Source organism: Siniperca chuatsi, linkage group LG5, assembly GCF_020085105.1.
Source record: "Siniperca chuatsi isolate FFG_IHB_CAS linkage group LG5, ASM2008510v1, whole genome shotgun sequence".
Taxonomy (NCBI): Eukaryota; Metazoa; Chordata; class Actinopteri; order Centrarchiformes; family Sinipercidae; genus Siniperca; species Siniperca chuatsi.
This window is the reverse complement of record NC_058046.1, coordinates 17307289-17328351: the sequence shown is the minus strand read 5'-3', so window position 1 is coordinate 17328351 and position 21063 is coordinate 17307289. Positions and strand designations below refer to the sequence as shown.

General features: G+C 44.7%; 2 protein-coding genes across 3 annotated transcripts in view; both read left to right on the top strand.

Annotated features, from left to right (window-relative positions):
• The window catches only part of sv2ca (synaptic vesicle glycoprotein 2Ca), a 37904-nt gene extending 22449 nt beyond the window's left edge, over window positions 1–15455 (top strand). The window contains exons 5-13 of the mRNA XM_044197065.1: window positions 8895–9028; window positions 9572–9661; window positions 10136–10246; window positions 10405–10493; window positions 10943–11107; window positions 11282–11415; window positions 11524–11730; window positions 11964–12123; window positions 12281–15455. Coding sequence (XP_044053000.1) covers window positions 8895–9028; window positions 9572–9661; window positions 10136–10246; window positions 10405–10493; window positions 10943–11107; window positions 11282–11415; window positions 11524–11730; window positions 11964–12123; window positions 12281–12464 — 1274 coding nt within the window. The 3' untranslated portion in view covers window positions 12465–15455. The remainder of the gene's footprint in view (window positions 1–8894; window positions 9029–9571; window positions 9662–10135; window positions 10247–10404; window positions 10494–10942; window positions 11108–11281; window positions 11416–11523; window positions 11731–11963; window positions 12124–12280) is intronic.
• A 964-nt stretch (window positions 15456–16419) lies between these two features.
• iqgap2 (IQ motif containing GTPase activating protein 2) overlaps window positions 16420–21063 on the top strand; it is a 40124-nt gene continuing 35480 nt past the window's right edge. For both annotated transcript variants that reach the window (XM_044197736.1, XM_044197734.1), the window contains exons 1-2: window positions 16420–16750; window positions 19084–19183. In XM_044197736.1, the coding sequence (XP_044053671.1) occupies window positions 16705–16750; window positions 19084–19183 (146 nt within the window). In that variant the 5' untranslated portion in view covers window positions 16420–16704. The remainder of the gene's footprint in view (window positions 16751–19083; window positions 19184–21063) is intronic.

The window sequence follows — 21063 nt, the reverse complement described above, 5'->3', positions numbered from 1 at the left end:
GGCCGGCTGCTGTCCTCCGGGCTGGAAGCCGGAGCGGACTCTGGCCGGCTGCTGTCCTCCGGGCTGGAAGCCGGAGCGCGGACTCTGGCCGGCTGCTGTCCTCCCGGGCTGGAAGCCGGAGCGGACTCTGGCCGGCTGCTGTCCTCCGGGCTGGAAGCCGGAGCGGACTCTGGCCGGCTGCTGTCCTCCGGGCTGGAAGCCGGAGCGGACTCTGGCCGGCTGCTGTCCTCCGGGCTGGAAGCCGGAGCGGACTCTGGCCGGCTGCTGTCCTCCGGCTGGAAGCCGGAGCGGACTCTGGCCGGCTGCTGTCCTCCGGGCTGGAAGCCGGAGCGGACTCTGGCCGGCTGCTGTCCTCCGGGCTGGAAGCCGGAGCGGACTCTGGCCGGCTGCTGTCCTCCGGGCTGGAAGCCGGAGCGGACTCTGGCCGGCTGCTGTCCTCCGGGCTGGAAGCCGGAGCGGACTCTGGCCGGCTGCTGTCCTCCGGGCTGGAAGCCGGAGCGGACTCTGGCCGGCTGCTGACCTCCGGGCTGCAGGCCGGGCGGACTCTGGCGGCTGCTGACCTCGGGCTGCAGGCCGGAGCGGACTCTGGCCGGCTGCTGACCTCCGGCTGCAGGCCGGGCGGACTCTGGCCGGCTGCTGACCTCCGGGCTGCAGGCCGGAGCGACTCTGGCTGGCTGACCTCCGGGCTGCTGACCTCCGGGCTGCAGGCCGGAGCGGACTCTGGCCGGCTGCTGTCCTCCGGGCTGCAGGCCGGAGCGGACTCTGGCCGGCTGCTGACCTCCGGGCTGCAGGCCGGAGCGGACTCTGGCCGGCTGCTGACCTCCGGGCTGCAGGCCGGCGCGGGCGGGCTGGGACCCTCTGGAGACGGGCGGCGGCGCGGCTGGGACCCTCTGAGACGGGCGGCGGCGGCTGGGACCCTCTGGAGACGGGCGGCGGCGGCTGGGACCCTCTGGAGACGGGCGGCGGCGGCTGGGACCCTCTGGAGACGGGCGGCGGCGGCTGGGACCCTCTGGAGGCGGGCGGCGCCGGCGGCTGCGCCTCAGGGCTGGAGGCAGGCGGCGGCGGCGGCTGCGCCTCAGGGCTGGAGGCAGGCGGCTGGCAGACAGGTTGGGGATTAGTGGATGACCATAGGTTCGGCGGGCCAAACTCCTGGCAGAATCTCGCCAAGAAGAGGTCCAGAGAATGGAGAACTGCCTCTTCCTTAATCGCCAGGGACCCAGCCCAGTGCAGTGCCGGACCGGCCAGCCGAAGTACCACGAAGGCTACCTGTGTCTGCTCAGACGGGAACTGATCAGGGTGTAACAGGAACACGAGGCAGCACTTCGCAATTTTCTACTCTACCGGAGAAAATCCCCGGCTGTAGTAACTCGTCCACAGCAATAAAAGGACTAGGGAGGCTGAGGATATAACGTTTGACAGAACGACCGGAGACAAAGGTGAGGAGACTGAGAGAGTTTATTATTACAAAGAGGTGATATGGAATGGATATGAGTGGAGATGATACCGTCCCTTATTTCGCTGATGGTAGAAGGGTTTGGGAACTGGAGCGACACACACAGGAGACTGGGGACACACAGGAGCCGGGGCTGGAGCGACACACTCAGGAGACTGGAGACAGACGGGAGCCGGGGCTGGAGCGACACACTCAGGAGACTGGAGACAGACGGGAGCCGGGGCTGGAGCGACACACTCAGGAGACCGGAGATTACTGGAGTCGGGATTCGGGGATCGGGTTCAAAGTGGCGGTAGCCGTGACGTAACGTCGTGGGTGAGTCCGTGGAGTGTTCGAAGGTAGGTAGCGTAGCTCTGTCCTTCATATGAACGAGACCAGACACTGACTGAGGTGAGGAGTTGTAATTTATAGAGGGGTAGAGTGGCTGATGACGTTCAGGTGTGTGATGGGTGACAGGTGCTGGGAATCAATATGCAGGTGAGGGAGTGCAGAGTGAAGGGGAGTGGTTGGAGAGAACATGACAGACTGACAGTACCCCCCCTCCACGGCCAGCTCCCGAGGGCCGAAAGACCCCCCCCTTCCCCCGACACCGCGGCCTGTCCCTAGGGGCCAAGCCGATCCGGGAGCTTATAGGGATCCGGTGTGTCGGGCGGCCGACCAGGAGCTTGGGCCGGGCTGGAGACCGGAGCGGCCTCTGGCGGTCGACCAGGGGCTTGGAGACGGTGTGAGGCCGTCGCGGCCTCTGGCGGACGACCAGGGCTTGGGACTGCTGGGGATCGGGAGGAGACTGGAGAGAGACCTCCGGGCTGGAAGCCGGGCGGAGACCTCCGGGCTGGAAGCCGGAGCGGAGACCTCCGGGCTGGAAGCCGGAGCGGAGACCTCCGGGCTGGAAGCCGGAGCGGAGACCTCCGGGCTGGAAGCCGGAGCGGAGACCTCCGGGCTGGAAGCCGGAGCGGACTCTGGCCGGCTGCTGTCCTCCGGGCTGGAAGCCGGAGCGGACTCTGGCCGGCTGCTGTCCTCCGGGCTGGAAGCCGGAGCGGACTCTGGCCGGCTGCTGTCCTCCGGGCTGGAAGCCGGAGCGGACTCTGGCCGGCTGCTGTCCTCCGGGCTGGAAGCCGGAGCGGACTCTGGCCGGCTGCTGTCCTCCGGGCTGGAAGCCGGAGCGGACTCTGGCCGGCTGCTGTCCTCCGGGCTGGAAGCCGGAGCGGACTCTGGCCGGCTGCTGTCCTCCGGGCTGGAAGCCGGAGCGGACTCTGGCCGGCTGCTGTCCTCCGGGCTGGAAGCCGGAGCGGACTCTGGCCGGCTGCTGTCCTCCGGGCTGGAAGCCGGAGCGGACTCTGGCCGGCTGCTGTCCTCCGGGCTGGAAGCCGGAGCGGACTCTGGCCGGCTGCTGTCCTCCGGGCTGGAAGCCGGAGCGGACTCTGGCCGGCTGCTGTCCTCCGGGCTGGAAGCCGGAGCGGACTCTGGCCGGCTGCTGTCCTCCGGGCTGGAAGCCGGAGCGGACTCTGGCCGCTGCTGTCCTCCGGGCTGGAAGCCGGAGCGGACTCTGGCCGGCTGCTGTCCTCCGGGCTGGAAGCCGGAGCGGACTCTGGCCGGCTGCTGTCCTCCGGCTGGAAGCCGGAGCGGACTCTGGCCGGCTGCTGACCTCCGGGCTGCAGGCCGGGCGCGGACTCTGGCCGCTGCTGACCTCCGGGCTGCAGGCCGGAGCGGACTCTGGCCGGCTGCTGACCTCCGGGCTGCAGGCCGGAGCGGACTCTGGCCGGCTGCTGACCTCCGGGCTGCAGGCCGGAGCGGACTCTGGCCGGCTGCTGACCTCCGGGCTGCAGGCCGGCGCGGGCGAAGGCTGGGACCCTCTGGAGACGGGCGGCGGCGGCTGGGACCCTCTGGAGACGGGCGGCGGCGGCTGGGACCCTCTGGAGACGGGCGGCGGCGGCTGGGACCCTCTGGAGACGGGCGGCGGCGGCTGGGACCCTCTGGAGACGGGCGGCGGCGGCTGGGACCCTCTGGAGGCGGGCGGCGCCGGCGGCTGCGCCTCAGGGCTGGAGGCAGGCGGCGGCGGCGGCGCCTGCGCCTCAGGGCTGGAGGCAGGCGGCTGGCAGACAGGTTGGGGATTAGTGGATGACCATAGGTTCGGCGGGCCAAACTCCTGGCAGAATCTCGCCAAGAAGAGGTCCAGAGAATGGAGAACTGCCTCTTCCTTAATCGCCAGGGACCCAGCCCAGTGCAGTGCCGGACCGGCCAGCCGAAGTACCACGAAGGCTACCTGTGTCTGCTCAGACGGGAACTGATCAGGGTGTAACAGGAACACGAGGCAGCACTTCGCATTTTTCTACTCTACCGGAGAAAATCCCGGCTGTAGTAACTCGTCCACAGCAATAAAAGGACTAGGGAGGCTGAGGATATAACGTTTGACAGAACGACCGGAGACAAAGGTGAGGAGACTGAGAGAGTTTATTATTACAAAGAGGTGATATGGAATGGATATGAGTGGAGATGATACCGTCCCTTATTTCGCTGATGGTAGAAGGGTTTGGGAACTGGAGCGACACACACAGGAGACTGGGGACACACAGGAGCCGGGGCTGGAGCGACACACTCAGGAGACTGGAGACAGACGGGAGCCGGGGCTGGAGCGACACACTCAGGAGACTGGAGACAGACGGGAGCCGGGCTGGAGCGACACACTCAGGAGACCGGAGATTACTGGAGTCGGGATTCGGGATCGGGTTCAAAGTGGCGGTAGCCGTGGCGTAACGTCGTGGGTGAGTCCGTGGAGTGTTCGAAGGTAGGTAGCGTAGCTCTGTCCTTCATATGAACGAGACCAGACACTGACTGAGGTGAGGAGTTGTAATTTATAGAGGGGTAGAGTGGCTGATGACGTTCAGGTGTGTGATGGGTGACAGGTGCTGGGAATCAATATGCAGGTGAGGGAGTGCAGAGTGAAGGGGAGTGGTTGGAGAGAACATGACAGACTGTGACAATATGCTTATTCACTGTCTGGTCAAGAGTTAGATGAGAAGATTTATACCACTCTCATATATCTATGGTAAATATGTAGCTGGTTAGCTTAGCTTAGCATAAACACTGTAAACAGGTGGAAACAGGTAGCCTGGCAAAATGTCAGACTATTCCTAAAGAGATCTTAAAATCTGCCTGTTTTGTCTCTCTCTATCCATCTATCTATCTATCTATCTATCTATCTATCTATCTATCTATCTATCTATCTATCTATCTATCTATCTATCTATCTATCTATCTATCTATCTATCTAGGCCTAGGAATAGTAGCACTGCTGACTCAGTCATCCATAGGCTCAGACAATTATGTACATAATCCCTATAATGAGATTTCCAATGGCATGGGTGAAACACTAACCCTGAGGGGCAGGAAGCCACACTGCATTTCTGTAGAAAAAGCAATCACTGCTGAACAACTCATTCCCTCTCTCTCTGTGTTACTCTGTCTCTTTCTGTCTCTTTCTTTTTTTACTTCTTTCTCTCACTCTGAGTCGCTCCAGACATACACACACACTCGAACACACACACACACACACACACACACACACACACACACACACACACACACACACACAGAGAAAGACAGAGAAATAAATAAAGGGACTCAGAGAAAGCAGGAATACACACAGGCGAGGCGTCGTCTATGAAAGTCATTACTCATGCTGCCCAACAGAAGACACTAGGAGAGTGAAACCCAGTCATAGACTCATTGCTAATGTGTGTTGTCTCACAAATGAGATTGTTACTCAGCACAAAAGCTAAACTTTCAACTGGCCAGTGAAAACATATTCTGTTTATCTTGCACATTGTATTGTGTTCTGTACATCAAATAATGCACTGTTAGCACACACACACACACACACACACACACACACATACACACACATACACACACACACACACACACAGACTGATTTCTGCTTTCTAGTGAGACATTTTCATCTCTCTGGTCTTTTCTGGGATGCATTTTTATCACTTATGACAGATGCCCACCCCCCTTTGAATAGTTGTTTTTAGCAGTTGATATGTGTTGCTTTCAAAGCTGGATTTTAATATGCTGTGAGATTAATTCCAAGCAGCCATTTTTTGGCAAAACCATTAGCAGTAACCCCCTCCACCCCCCCTGACTCCCCTCCTACGCCTGTTGGTGGATAATGGTGCTATTCCCATTGGAGCAGCATCTCCATGAAGCATGATCTGACAAGAAACGTGGGAGGTCACAACTGACATGGCAACCCCTTTCTGTGTTTGCTTCCAAAAATTCTAAAAAATGAAGTCAATGAAAGCGCAAATACAGATCTACATATACAGTACATTGTAAATTTGTGATTACATTCCGGCTGATCCTTCTATTACAGTACAGTATATATACTTAAGTTCTTCCCTGAGATACCATCACAAGCATTCCTTTTTAGTAACTTTAACACTGCACACAATAAACTCCTGCATATAACATGATAACATCAGAGAGAATGAATATTCTACCACAAATTTACAGCAATGCTTTGAATTTAATGTCATATTTAGTGCCACCCTTTTTAGGTCTGCGGGAAAAATTGTTTAGTTTAGTTACACATTTTGAAAGATACATTTCATTATTACTAATGCTTTTTTAAAATGTCTAATTCTGCTCTCCTTTCTACACTGAATGGTTTAGAAATTGCTTAAAAATAAGTGTGCTTTTGCAAAAGGTAAAAAGGAAATTTTTGATGTCTAAGTTTGTATGTATATTTGTGTATTTACTTGTGTATATGTGTGGGTGGGAGTATGGCATTATGGCGTTATGTTAGTTTCGTCAGTGTCATCTGCATATGATAATTCATGTTATTAATTTCTCTGCTTCTTCTCTGTTAGAAGTCACTGATTCCTCAAAGCATTTTTTCGAGACTTATTAAGTAATCATAATTTGCTTTTATTATGCCCCAGTGAGCTGAAGATTAGCTAAATAACCACCTGCTGGCTTCAAATTGAGCATTATATAATTCATCAGTTAAACCATGACTTGTGGTCTGGTCCGAGAACCAAGCAGTTATGACTAGAAAGATTAATGTCATTGGTTTTGTTTGCAGAAAAATAATTATTTTCAGGATTACTTGAATTTTTTACATTATAGTAAGACACCAACATGTAGCTTTATCAGCAAACAAAGTGAATGCCATCTGGAACAAATAATGTAAAATATTTCATGGAATAGCGTTTCAAGTCTGAATATTAACTCTGAATAATAAATAATACAAACAGGTACAAGTAGTGTTATAGTATGTTAAAGGTTATATTGATAAAATTTTTATGTAGATGAATATTTAAAAAAATTAAAACATCCACAGAGCTTTTAGAAAAGTGCGGAATAAAAGTATCACTTTTCCTAAAAAAAAATTATGATTGTGACTTCAGTCATTTTAAAAATGTTGACGGGTCCAAAATTAATGTTTTTTATCTTTGTGTGAGATGTCTGACATTTGGTTCTTGCTTGCTTGTGAGCCAATAGAACAACAACGTTGGTATCACATGTTATAGTTGCCAGTTAGTGTGGAAAAAATGGACACTGATGTTATCACATATTAGCTATCTCAGTGTATTCGTCTGAACAACAATAACCCATGAAATTACAGTTCTGCATATTTAAACAAAATACACAACTACCGACTGTCAAAATTAGAAAAATAACAGCTTCAATCCCTGAGGAGCTTAGCATTAGTGACGGTTGCATCCAGTTACCTAACGTTATAGTTCCCTCAAACAATGTAACGTTATAACGAAGATGCATATCAGAGGGTATTTAGAAGTGGGCCAGGGTCCGACATAACCAATGGCCCGGGGCCAGTACAAGTTTATGCAGGCAATGTGATTGTGGCGGACTGGTCTGCTTATGAAAAGACGGTCGCTCTTCTTTAGGAATGGAGGGGACGTGGGATCCCAATATATTACCAATGTGTCATGTCGAAGGTAAAGTAAGTTCAGAACTACTGTAAATCTGCTCATTATAGTGTTTAGACCGAAAATGGGACTTTTATTGAGGGTGTCATCTCATATAGCAGTCTAATGTTAGCCCTTATAGCCAGCTGTGTTACTCATGTTAATATAAAAATCTGAAAATACTGACATGATCATACAGTCTATGGCTAATGTATAGCTATATGTTGCAAAATGAATTCATTACTCTATCACGAAAGATTCATCACTTGATATGACTCTGAGTCTGAATCTCACTCCACTCGACCAATAAATATGCAGGTTGTGCAACAAACTGGCAACCACTGGAATGGAATGGGATGGGGTAGGGGAGGGGAGTGTGTCATCTAGTGCCTGGATGTTATCAATGTGCATATTTTAGTCTTATTTTTGTCATGCATTTTTAATTCTTCTAAGCATTTTGTGGCTACAGCTGTTCTTTGTTGTGTACCGTTACCATGGTTACATTTGTTGTTTTCCTCTTTCTTGTCTAATTTTCATTGGATTGTAGATTAATTAAATACAATCTGTTTCTTCCAAGAAAGTCAGATAGCATTACTGATTGAGACAGATTGTTACTGAATGCAAGGTGCTTCTTATTAACGATAGTCAAGTCAAGCGGCTAAATCAACTTCTGAATAAGAGGTACTTTTGGGCGGCAGAGGAAACAATTTTGCTAATCCGGAGCTAGGTTACAATGTGGGATTCCACAGATGCATGCAGGTTATTGAATAAGACTTTGCATTAAAATAGTAATTAGTTCATTTGTTCATTCATCTGTCTTTCACATTACTGTTTAGTTTTTATTCGTTGACAAAAAATATAATAATTTCAACATAGTTCTCATTTTTCAATGATTACTTTTTGTTTCGTTTTAGTCACAAAATCATCCTCAACGAATATTTTATTTTATTATTATTGCCCAACACCAATCTGCAAACAGACAAAGTGATTGACTAGCTGGTGGAGTGTTAAGGAGTTAAATACCCCAATATGGAATATATGGATGTGTAAATAAGCAGCTAAGTTTGCTGACAAGTTCAGTGCAGTGATAATATGTCAGAGTTGCGTTTGCAACTTGTCCTGCTGCCCCCAGGTGGCCAAAAGTTACAGTAATGCTGCTTTAAGTGTTGACATTATTTTGTCTACTCTCTTTATGGATGTAGCAGGTTATGGTGAACAGTTCTATTTTGATGTGGGATAATCTTGATGACATTGTTGCTATAATATGTGTAGTCTATTATGTTACATTTGTGGATTTCAATTAGTCTTGTACTACTGATCTTAACTATATCAGGTTTATATACCTTACTAGACATTTATATAGCTTTAGAGAGGTACACACCATGTGCAAGAAAATGTAAATGAAGCACTTTTCATTAAGTATTTAAATGTTTTCACCTTCTATTCTACCATGTCATCCATCTGTATCAGACCTGCCTGTCATTGGTGTTATATGCCCCCGTTTACAGGTTGGAGTTTCAGTATGGGTTCAGCATACCAGTTTCACAGCTGGAGGGTGTTTGTGGTTGTCTGTGCCCTGCCCTGTGTGTGTGCTGTGGTGGCACTTACGTTCATGCCCGAAAGTCCCAGGTTCTACCTTGAGGTAATGATATTTTCTGTTTTCTTGGTGTTCATTATTACAGCTTAAGAAATATTTGCACTGAAACTATTCTAATCTGTCATTAATCTTTACAGTTGTATCTTTAAGAATGCCGCCTGAAGGTGCTGTGACAGTGTCACCAACCATCCTCACTTATCAATTTTACATTTGACATCTCTAGAATAACACGTCAGGCAAATTGAGCGTGCTTGGACATTTCCCAACAGATGTTTAATTAGACCAAACAGTATGAGTCATCCAAAACTCTTGGAGAAGGCCTTATATGTGTCTGCAAAATAGAACCCTGGAGATCTGTGACAGTAGGTTTGCTGCTGCAGGATAATTACCCTTTGAAGTAAAATGAGTCACCGTTGTCGTGACTCTTATAATTTTGGCCCATCTTGGATAAATCAAAGGAATTTATTTATGTACAGTATATACGATTGTGGATGTGAGACTGCTGCTGTCCCTGAGTAAGCGAGACTGGTGCTGATCCCAAGAATTTATCTTGTCTTCTCTTTTTTCTCTCGCTTTCCCTCCTGTCAGGTGGGGAAGCATGATGAAGCCTGGATGATCCTCAAACAGATCCACGACACCAACATGAGAGCACGTGGGCAACCGGAGAAAGTCTTCACCGTGAGTGTTTGTTTCTGCTGTGCGCTGTCTTGGCTGGGTATCCTGATGCTTAAGGAAGCAAAGAGGCTTATATTCTGCCATTGCTGGGACAGGTTTTAATGCTTTCACCATGCAGGATCATATATGAATTATGATGGTTCTGAAAGCTGTTTTGTGTCGCTCAGGCTTATTTGCTGCGTGAGCTGCACTTTGGGAAAGCCTCTTAGTGAACACGTTTCTTGACTTGATCATGTACTGTAGTAAACACTGTTTACATTCATCTTTTTGATTCTGATTAGATTTTTATTACAGTTATTATGTGCTTTCAATCTTGCGTGAAACTAAAGAAAATCAAATAGAAATAAGTGAAAAACCATAATACGAGTAAGATGCATGATATTGCTTACGTAATCACGTCAAGAAATTAATGTTGAATGCAGCGTGAATATACAGTAGACTACACCTATCGTATTATACTGTAATCATCATTCCCAGGTAAACAGGATCAAGATCCCCAAACAGCTGGATGAACTGGTAGAAATGGAGTCAGAATCTGGTAACCAAGTTTCCAAGGCTTTCTTTAGGATAAAGGCTGAAATACATGGGGTAAATATTTGTCTTTTTCATTAATTGCAGCAGAAGGCTTTTTTTTTGCCAGCTGTTCAATTTCTTTCTTATTATGAAGCTCATTTCTGTCCACTTCCCCAACCCCAATTTTGTCTTTTGATCACATAAAGTGTAACAAGCCTCTTATCTCTCTTTAGATCTATCTGAATCTCATGAAGTGCTTCAACTACCCTATGCGAGAAAACATGATGCGACTATCCATAGTGTGGCTCACGCTGTCATTCGGGTGAGCTTCTTTCTGATGTCATTTGTGTTGTAGAAAAATCAGACAAGTGTAATTTCTCCAGTCAGAGAATAGTAGTAGGCAGTTGGGCTTACGGCCACATTGCATTTCAGTCATGTTGATCTCTCTTCTGTGCAGAAGTTGCATGGCCTCGAAATCAATCACAGTCTGTGGATATATACTGGTCCACTGGTATCTCAGTGGGAGCAGAGATAGGAGTGAAAGCAGCCAGAGATTAAAAAACACCATGAAAACGCTTGTTAAAATCAAACAGAAACCACAGGTGTCTCCTGTTCTTCTACTGTGTCTGTCTGCCTCTCTGTCTGTTTCTGACTGCATATTTAAGAGAGAATCTATCCACATTTCTGTCAGATCTCAGTCCAAAATCAACATTCTTTGGCTGATCAATTGATTATTGATATCCTGTTATCACTGCATCCTTCTTGTTGCAGGTATTATGGCCTGTCAGTCTGGTTCCCTGATGTCATCAAACACCTTCAGGCGGATGACTATGCCTCCAAAGTGAAGATCCACAACAATGAACGCATTGAAGACTTCACTTTTAACTTCACCCTGGAGAACCAGATACACAAAAATGGCCTCTTCATCAACGACCGGTAGGATAAGTCAATTTACCAGCAGGATTAGTGGATACAAAATGACAGAGTCCTTATAATTAAACATGACCATATTTGTACAATACAAATGGAAAGATTTAGCATCTAGATATTACTGTAGCTATTATGTGTGTGATAGAATATTAAAAGCAGAATCTAACTGTGTTTCTTCAGATTCATCAATATGAAGCTGAAATCTGTCACCTTCATTGACTCTACCTTTCGCAACTGCTACTTTGATGATGTGACATCGGTGGGCTCCTTCTTCCGTAACTGTACTTTAATTTATGCTTTTTTCTTCAACACAGGTGAGACGTTAGGATTCTTGAACTCCTACTTTGACATAAATACACATCGAAGATGGTATGTTTTGTAATTTCTGCCAAATTGTGATTTTTTTTGTATTATTTGGGCAGACATTGACGAATCCAAGTTGATAGATGGCACAGAGGTGGTGAACAGCACATTCACCGACAACAAGATGGGATGCCAGATGACGTTTGATGATGACTACAGTGCCTACTGGGTTTACTTCATCAACTTCCTGGGGACTCTGGCTGTTCTGCCTGGCAACATTGTGTCTGCTCTTCTCATGGACAAAATTGGACGTCTGTCCATGTTAGGTAAGAATGGAGGGTAAGAGTGTGGTTCATGTTTGTGTGTGCACTTAACAATAATTGGTTTTCACATTGACTATAGGATGTTGAAATGATTCATGCTATGGATGTGACATCCATCATTGAGTGTGGGAGGCAATTTTGAATATCCCCCATAATTTAGTTGAACATTAGTCAAATGAATGGCACTAACTCTTGCTCTTTCACTCTTGCTCTGTGTGTGTTTGTATGTCCTTCAGGTGGCTCTATGGTCCTTTCAGGCATCAGCTGTTTCTTCTTGTGGTTTGGTACCAGTGAGTCCATGATGATTTTCATGTTGTGCCTTTACAATGGCCTGAGCATCTCTGCCTGGAACTCCCTGGATGTGGTCACGACTGAGTCATTCCCCACTGTCAGGAGGTGAGGGGACAAAGATTAGATGAGGACATAGCATGGATTTACATATAATGGACATACATACACATTAAAAACAAAGACGCGGTTTAATCAACTTTAACGTATTTCTCTCTCTTCTCTACCTTTTACCTCCTCCTGTCCCTGATTTGTCTCTCTCCAGAGGAACAGGCTTTGGGTTCTGTAATGCTCTATGTAAGCTGGCAGCAGTCTTAGGGAACCTGATTTTTGGTTCTCTCGTTGGCATCACAAAGGCCATCCCCATCCTCATGGCCTCTTCTGTGCTCGTCGGGGGAGGCCTGGTTGCACTCCGGTTGCCTGACACGAGGGCGAATGTCCTCATGTAACACCAGCTTGGCGTTCATCAGCTGAAGTAAAACCTGGATAAAACCTGGGTGGATCTGAGAGGAAGCCCAGGGAGTGTTGAGCAAGGAGTGCAAATGGCTTGGTTCATACACACATCTTAACACTATAAATCACATTTCGCAAACGTATCTTAGGTAGCTTGAAAGCAACCCACTTTGTTTTACTTTTATCATACAAAGATTCCTTGTTAGTCAATATTAAGCTCAGCCAGTTTGTGAATGTATTGTCTGGAGATTTCACAGACAGAGCTGAGAGTTTGCATAGGTTTTGGTACTGAGTCTTTTGGTGGTTTTGTTCAGTGACTGGTTGCACCTTCCAGCTGCAGCCTTGTGTGGAGTCACTGCATGGTTAAAGCTCAAGGCTTTTAATATTGATATGGTCTTATTAAAACAAGCCAGATGGGGAGAAAAGTGAAAAACAAGCTGTAATGAGCATAGCCAACCTGCTGTGTGACAACGTAGGGAATAGATGATCAGACAGAGTGGTCACGCGACACAGCTGTATGACAGTTGGCTTGCCCACATACACAGGACATGCTGTAGACAGTGTGCACAAAGTCAACATACACAAATATATAAAAAAACACACATAGATATATATACATATATGTGCAAATACATGTCTTAAAATAGACACTCACATATACCCTGCACTTTTCCCCCCACTCTACACTTGCACCCTCCTGTAGACACAATACTGCATTTTGCTCAACATGACATTTGCTCAGACATCTGCAACCTTTTCAAAGTAGATAATTCACGTAGGACACCAAGCCCTTTGCATTACCTATCCAACCAAGAATCAAAAAGGGCATATTGAAAAACTGTATTTTCTTTTACCAGTAATTGTATGGTATGTTGAATCTGAGGCTACAAATTTTATTTTCTGCTGCGTTATGACTTTGATGACTTATTCATTTTATCCAAATGTTGTTACTCCAGGTCCCCTTCCATGTGTTATTGTTCAAAACCTCTCTCATGAGCTCTCCTTCTGATTTAGCTTTGTGTTGGATCTCGCTTGTGGCAGTGATGTTGATAATGACATGTCATGCTGCTTCCTTTTAAAAATACTGAATAGCCTTTTTTAAAATGTGCCTCTCCTTAACTGGAGCAGTCTGCCCATAGTCATGTGGTGTCCAAAGGTTATAAGGAACAGACAGAAACTGAACAGGAAGTAAATAGATAAAATAATCATGGTGTTTTTGTGTATATATGTGAAATATGTGGCCAATACAGTATTTTATTAGGGTCTTAACCGCATCTCTTTGGAAAAAAAAATCCTGTTGTTACTATAGATAACAATGAACTATAATATGATCAAATGGTGTAAGTTACCATGCATGACTACAAAGTAATAATGTAAATAACAACCACCTCTTTATGAAGGCTAATTGGTGCCACCCATGATGAAAATGTCTCCTAAGGAAACTTTTTGGCTTTTTTGACTTTGTATCTTAAATCATCTGGGAAAAATTCAACTCAAATTATGTTTGCTTTTTTTACATTTGAAGTTGTGAAACAAATACAAAACTGGATGATACAATTGAGATTTGTCATTTCTTGTGACTTTTCATCTAAGATCTTATTCACCATGATCTCACACTTGAAAACATGACCTACCTTGTAATAGTTATGTATCTTGTCTTTCAACATTGGAATCTCAATGCATACTGCTAAAGATAATGATAATAAGATCATGTTGCTATTTTCAAAGTATTAAAATACTAAATTTTGCCTTTCTTTTAGATATATCTAACATAACAATTCAGTTGCTCTCAGTCTTGTTTAATTTGTGTCTGTGGATTGTATTTTCTGTGGCTAACAGCCTGTGTCCTCCTGCTTTTCTCTGTATTGTGGTATCTGTGATTGCAGCGTAGAGGTAGTTTGCCCTTGCACTACAGTTGGCTCTGTCAAGGCTACTCAACAAAAAAAACCCATAAGCTTCCAAAGTGGTACTGTACATGAGCACCCATTTCCATGGACCCAACCTTTTCTCAGATTTTGTCAATTCAGTTGGACATACGTAATGAAATGTGCTGCTATTGTGCAACAGATATTTTTTGATCATATAACTTCAATATTTTTGAAAGAAAAGTATGGCATACAGATTCTGAATAAATGCACTGATATAAAAAGTGATGACTTTTTCCCAGTCTCAGTCCAACGCTGCTGACTGTTGTCAGTGGCAATAGAAGGATTGAAGTGTATGGTTCTGGATGTGTTAAAACCTTAATTAGTGGCAGATCTTACCTGTTGTGTCATATTGGGGAGAAATTATATTACCTGTTATGTTTGAGATATTTGGGGTATTATTATATGTACTGTATTTATGCTTGTGTGCGTGTGTGTATAAGAGAGAGTACTGTATGTGTGTGTGGGTCTGCGTATGGATGCATGAGTGTAAATAATGTACATATCAAAGCTGATATTGATGGACTTCTGAGTTATATGTGTATAAGGTCCTGGATCAACTCATGTGTCTCCTGCTTTGTCCAAGCGATAAGTCCATCTACTGTATCTCTGTTGTACATCTCTGTGTTTCCTTGGCTTTAAGCCCCTATTCACCTGCTACTCTGTGTGTGCGTATGTGTGTGTATGCACAAACTTGCATGTATGTAAGAAAACTTCTGTTCTTTTGTGCTCAACTTTGTGTTCTGACTGTTCATTCTTCTGGCAGAAAATGATGGCAATATTCTGATTTTGGTTGAGGAAAAATGTGAATGTATCACTCTTGTAAGTTCTGTTCATCCATTTTATGGAGGTAATCAAATGTATGTGGAGAATTAAGTTGTGTATATTATTGTGAAGGGCCTGCCAGTCATAGGATGACTGAGCTGTATGTTCAAAGGTGTGAAAATATATGAAGAAATATTTGCCAAATGAAGCCCTGTGAATAATGTTAGAAACTGGAAAGGCAGGGATTGCAGACCATGCGGCTTTTGAACATATATACAATAAAAGTTATGTTCTCTAGCTAATTATGCTGTGCTTTTATTTCACAACCCTTATCTCAAACCTCAGAATAAAATTAACCTCCATACATCACATGTGCTTCAGAAGCTAAACATACAAAATAAACTTGTTAGGTACACCTAACTAAAGGTATTGCAGTGTAATGAAAAATAAATAATAAATCATATCTTTATGAAGGTTATAATGTTCAGTTTTTGTTGAAACTATTACAGTATAGAGAACATTATGGTCTTTTCGGAGGCCGTAGTTTGTGGTGCTGTTGAATTGCACTGTACAATTCTGAGCGCTTTTTCTAATATTTAGTATACCTGAACATAAATGAGTAGACAAAATATTAGAAACACCTCTCAGAATACCAGGTAATTGAGAAAAGGACATGCAGGGAAACACATACATATGTGGCCGTGTTCCCTACAGTTACCTCATTCATAATCTAAGACTAATGCTGCCGCCTACTGGATGAATTCAGGCATTGAAATTATTAACAGACTAAAAAAATGACTGTGACACTGTGGGTTCATTGATACATGCGAGAGTTTACTTTGATGTTAAGAAGATTTTTATACAATATTAACTTGACTTGCCTATATGCAACTGGCAGTATTTTATTTCAGGGGTCTTCAGATTGAGGTTTATTAAGCAAGACAAGTTTATCTGTAGTCTATCACCTTTCAAGAACAAGGGAATTCAAAGTGCTTTAAGACATAAAACGGCATTAAGACAAGATATAAAAGAAACACATATAAATAAGAATTAAAAAGCATAAAATAAAATAGAAGCTAAAAATAAGATAAACTTAAATACAGAACAGGAGAATAAAGTTACAGCACAGCTACAGGGACCGCCGTGCTGAGAAGTAATGGTGTAATGCCATTTTTCCCAGTGGCATTGAATGCAGCATGATCCACCTTTAGACCAGCAGGTGGTGCGAGGTGCTAAATCTCCATCTCCTGTCCCGTCAATCATTTCACTTCAGAGCGTTGCGGCGGGGGCAAGATATCACTTTGTTCAGGAGTCACGCCAAAGCAGTGCACACCATGGGGATTGTCTGCTGCAAGTGATAGTTGGTGCTTTCATGAAACTTTTGAAGACTGGTGCCCCATTTTCGGCATTTTTCCACTTAGCTACACCAGGTATTTTATTCATATCAATATATCCCAAGAGGCGCGGCATATTGCTGAAACATTAGCTTGTAGGCTGAAGTTATTTCCAGTTCAGACCAGTTCACAAGTGGAGGAAACGACGCAAGATGTACCATGAAGAAACCGCAACTTTACAAAAGCCACGCTATGGAAGTAAGTTACACTTTTTTCTTACCGTTTTTAAGCTATCATAGCGTTAACTCCTGTCTTCGCATGGTTATGAGGGACAGATGATGAATACAAGCTAACGTAAGGTGCCATCACAGGGATGTTTGATGAGCAACAGGTGGTTCAGCAGCACCTGGCTCCACTGAACCACAGGACACCTTCAGTAGGTGTGGCAATCCCTGACAATATGGCAAAATAGAAATGAAATATGGTCTGAGGAGAACGAGAGTGAACAAACTGTCAATGAAAGAGGTTTTTAGGTCACAACCTGGTTTAATTAAATTAACGTTAATGCTAATTTATACAATTGGTAAGTTCAGGGCCAGACTGTAGATGTTGTTTTGGGAGCTGCGCACTCCCCGTAAATTTAACTCAGGCACGTTTTGAATTGTACTTCTCCTTCAAAGTGCCCCCAACTGCGCCACAGGGATTCTTTATCTAGGCTATTTATTTAATGGTGGTAGCCAGCATATCAGCATGTCTACACATAAGGCATTTTCTCATGGGTTACCCATTAACTTTTGATTTTGCTGCTGTTGAGAAATCTATAACTGACCACATGAGTATGTCAAGATTGTAACTGAGCGAACTGATATAAAAACATATCTAAACTCTGTAAAAGTCAAGAATTTACTGTATGTATCTTGTCACTGACCAAGATCTGTGGGCAAAGTTCAACTTTGAGAGATAATACCAATCAATTATGTCATCAATGCAATCTTTTTGCCTCTGATTTGGTCCATTGAATCTCATTGACCAACTCTGTCCTGCTCTGCATACAGGCCACCCTAGTTTATGCAGTGATCATAGATAGCTGTTTTGCTACTGTGGATTCAAAAGAGGTGTGTCTCTAGAAAAAATGAGCACAAATAATGTATAGTTTGTTGCACAGACTGTGAGATAGTGTAGTCTTAGGAACCAACAAGTTATCTTTAATTTGTTGGCCTTGTCATTGTGTGAAACAGGCCACATTTGTCCTCAGTAAGGTTGCCTCTGCATGCATTTTAACTTGCAAGTGATGTAAATCATTCCCTGGAATGAAGTTTAATAAATGACTAACCATAGTTCATGGATTTGCCTGTGAAATGGACCAACCCAAAAGCAAAGTCAGTCCCCCCCCCCAAAAGGTTCGGTAGAATAACCCTAACATAAGCATGAGTCACAATCATAGACCTCTTAACTCATGTCCTGTGAACCTGTGACACACAAAGGCAACAAACCCATCCTGAGGGTTAAATATAATGCTCAGTGCAAGAGTGCAGACAGGCTCTTCCAGGAAGTGTGAGTGAGTCAGTAGAGGTACTGTGTAATGGCTGCACTGGGGTTGAGATGAGTGTTCATACACATTTGCATTGCATTCATGTCAACTGCACGGCTGGGCCACTGATCTATGGTTGGATGTCCGGATACTGTGCTCATGAGGGTTCAGGGCATTTCACATTTCACCCAAGAGGCTGGACACCTCATTTTGTGTGTGTGTATGTGTGTATGTATGTATATTTATTTATTTCAGTCTTACTTGATGCCTACACCCTAATAAAGAAGAGATAAGCCATAAAAACCATTCTACTCCATGTGAAACCTCAGTCGCTATACTCAAACACAGGACATGGTGCTTGGTTCAGTGGGAGAAAGTTCGGTTCTTAAACTGAGCCCCTGGGTTTGAGATTGTCCCTTCACTCAGCCAGAAATAAAGAGATTTGATTGGATTAGAGTGGGGTAAGAAGCATTGGGGGGAGGAGATCTCATTAAGCTTCAGGTAAAGGTCAACTCTCAGCAGAAGTCACTTGTCAGTTGGGCACCCCACTGAGGCCACTTTGACATGGCCATTTCCTCATGGGTTCATTGGAGCGTGCAGTTTCTGAGGGGCACTCAAGTTCTTAACAGTCAAAATAAACACTCTCCTCTAACAAGAATTATCCTCTCACTGCTTGTGATCTGGTTGTATTGTAAAGTTGTATTAATGTATGCCTGTACCATGCGTGTCAATGTCAGTACAGTTCCCCTAAAACTCGTACTAAGCAAAATAACTTTATACTTTAGGTACATCAGCTTATACTGTACTTTTAATGTCAGTTTAGTGGAACAGAGCTCATGCTTTGAATATTTTTTATGTGATTTTGTTTACATTTGCCATATTGTGACATACGCAATATATCAATATAAAAAAATTTACCTATTATATTATCTACTAATTATATCATGGTAATAATTTCCCCTGCCCTACTTTAACTGTAATCATGTGTAATTAAGACCAATAAGAAAGCACAACAAATGAAAAACAGTGATGTGATTTTAAATTTGCTTGCCTTTTCCAGCCATTCAGGATGATGAGAGGCTGTCAGCAGAGGAGATGGATGAGAGGAGACGACAGAACATCGCCTACGAGTACCTGTGTCACCTGGAGGAGGCCAAACGGTAAGACGAGAGGAGGCCTGACAAGGAGGAGGGAGGAGATGAAGGCAAAGACCTTGAAGATAAGAGGAGCTTAATGGCACATGCTTATGAAAGGCAACCACTTTCCTTTAATTGTTTGCTTTGTCACAACTCCGAGCTCATACATCGGGTGTACACTGGGTGTGTTCTTGGGCCAAGCATTAGGTTTGTTTAATGTTTGATTATGTAGAACAATTTTGTATTATAAGTTTGTGTGTTTAATGAACATTGTTATGCAGGTGTAATAACAGCAGGGAGTGGTTGAGAAATTAAGCAATGGAGAGAAAGTGAGGGGAATATGATAGATAAGAGAGCAAAGCAGTGTGTGATTAAATGATTTCTGTAGTAGTATGGAGCTGCAATGATAGAAAGGCAGAATCAGCATGCACGTGAGATGTTGACATGGAACTGTAAACATTCATGAGAACATGTGTGGTTAAGACAGGGGAGTTGCTGACTTAGTGGAACGAGTGGCTCTCTTTCCACTGTGCCCTTAACCTCACTGATGGCTGAAATAATCATATATAAAAACCTAAAAATCTAGGTTTGTTGATACTTTTCTCAGTAGGTTTAGTAAATATTTTTTCTTGCAGTGATTTCCACAAGAATCTTTTTTTCGTTTCTTTTGACAGTAAACCTGATGAAGACTTTTTCTTGTGAAGTGCCTGAGCAAATCTCAAACCACTTCCTGCCTTCTTCACAAGGGCAACCATCTGAACAGGAAGTGTAATCATGCCTCTTTTAGCACACTTTATTTTGTGACAGCCCCACCCACAGAGAGAGAGAGAGATTCCCAGGATTGATTATTGATGCTTAAACGTAGCATTCTGTAGTCTAGTGGTAATTCAGCAATCATGCTTCTTCTTGAGACACTCTTTATATGTAACCATCTCATTTGCATCATCATTTCCTCATAGATTGTTTGACAACTGAACTTGCATTTTGACTCAGTAAAGACTATTTGTATAGCCTACATTATCTGCTTATGTCAAAGAATAATAAGGGTCTACAAGGGCGGGTAGCTAAACTAAGCACAGATTCAGTCACCCATCATAATTGGGCCTCGCCTAGATTGAAACATTTTCTTTCTTTACTATGCTGAAAAAAAACTTTAGCTGAAGGCTAGCTGAGCTGCACTGGGACAGTTTAAGGAACGGATGCTTTCGTAACACTCCAGGGTCAACCTCAAAATGACCACTATTTAACTCTCTCTCACACACACACACACACACACACACACACACACACACACATATATATATATACTGTACTCACACTTTCACTTTCTAGCTTCCTGTTATTCCATCCCACTGCTACTGACTTTTCTAAACTCCTGTTAAATTAAATGAGCCCTGGGGCAAAATTATTAAAGACCGTAGTATTGATAAGCACGACATTACTGGTTCCTTTATCGGCACTTTTTAATGTTTTGGTGTAATTTATTATCACGCTGCAGCCAACCCCCCCGCTCTCTGTGTCGGGGCTGAGCTCCTCCACATACATATGCACACACACACCCGCACACACACATAAACATGTAAAAATGTAGAAAGCGATATTTTATTCTGCTCTGTCTGCAGTCTGATCCACTGCCGCTATGTTTTACACAACCACAGTGTGCTAGCTCAGCTAATAGCGAATTGTTACAAACAAGCTAAAACAAAAGCTGTCTGTACATAGTCTAACTGTTTAGTTTGTCTTGTATCTTAAAATTTGGCAAATTCTTGTAAACTTAATGCTGGCTGAGACAAACCTGCCCCTCCTCCCTCTATCAGGTAACTTACCTGCAGGCAGTGAATCACATCAGCAGCAGAGGAAGGACTGATACTGACTGATGTCTGTGTTCTTCATTCTTTCTAAAT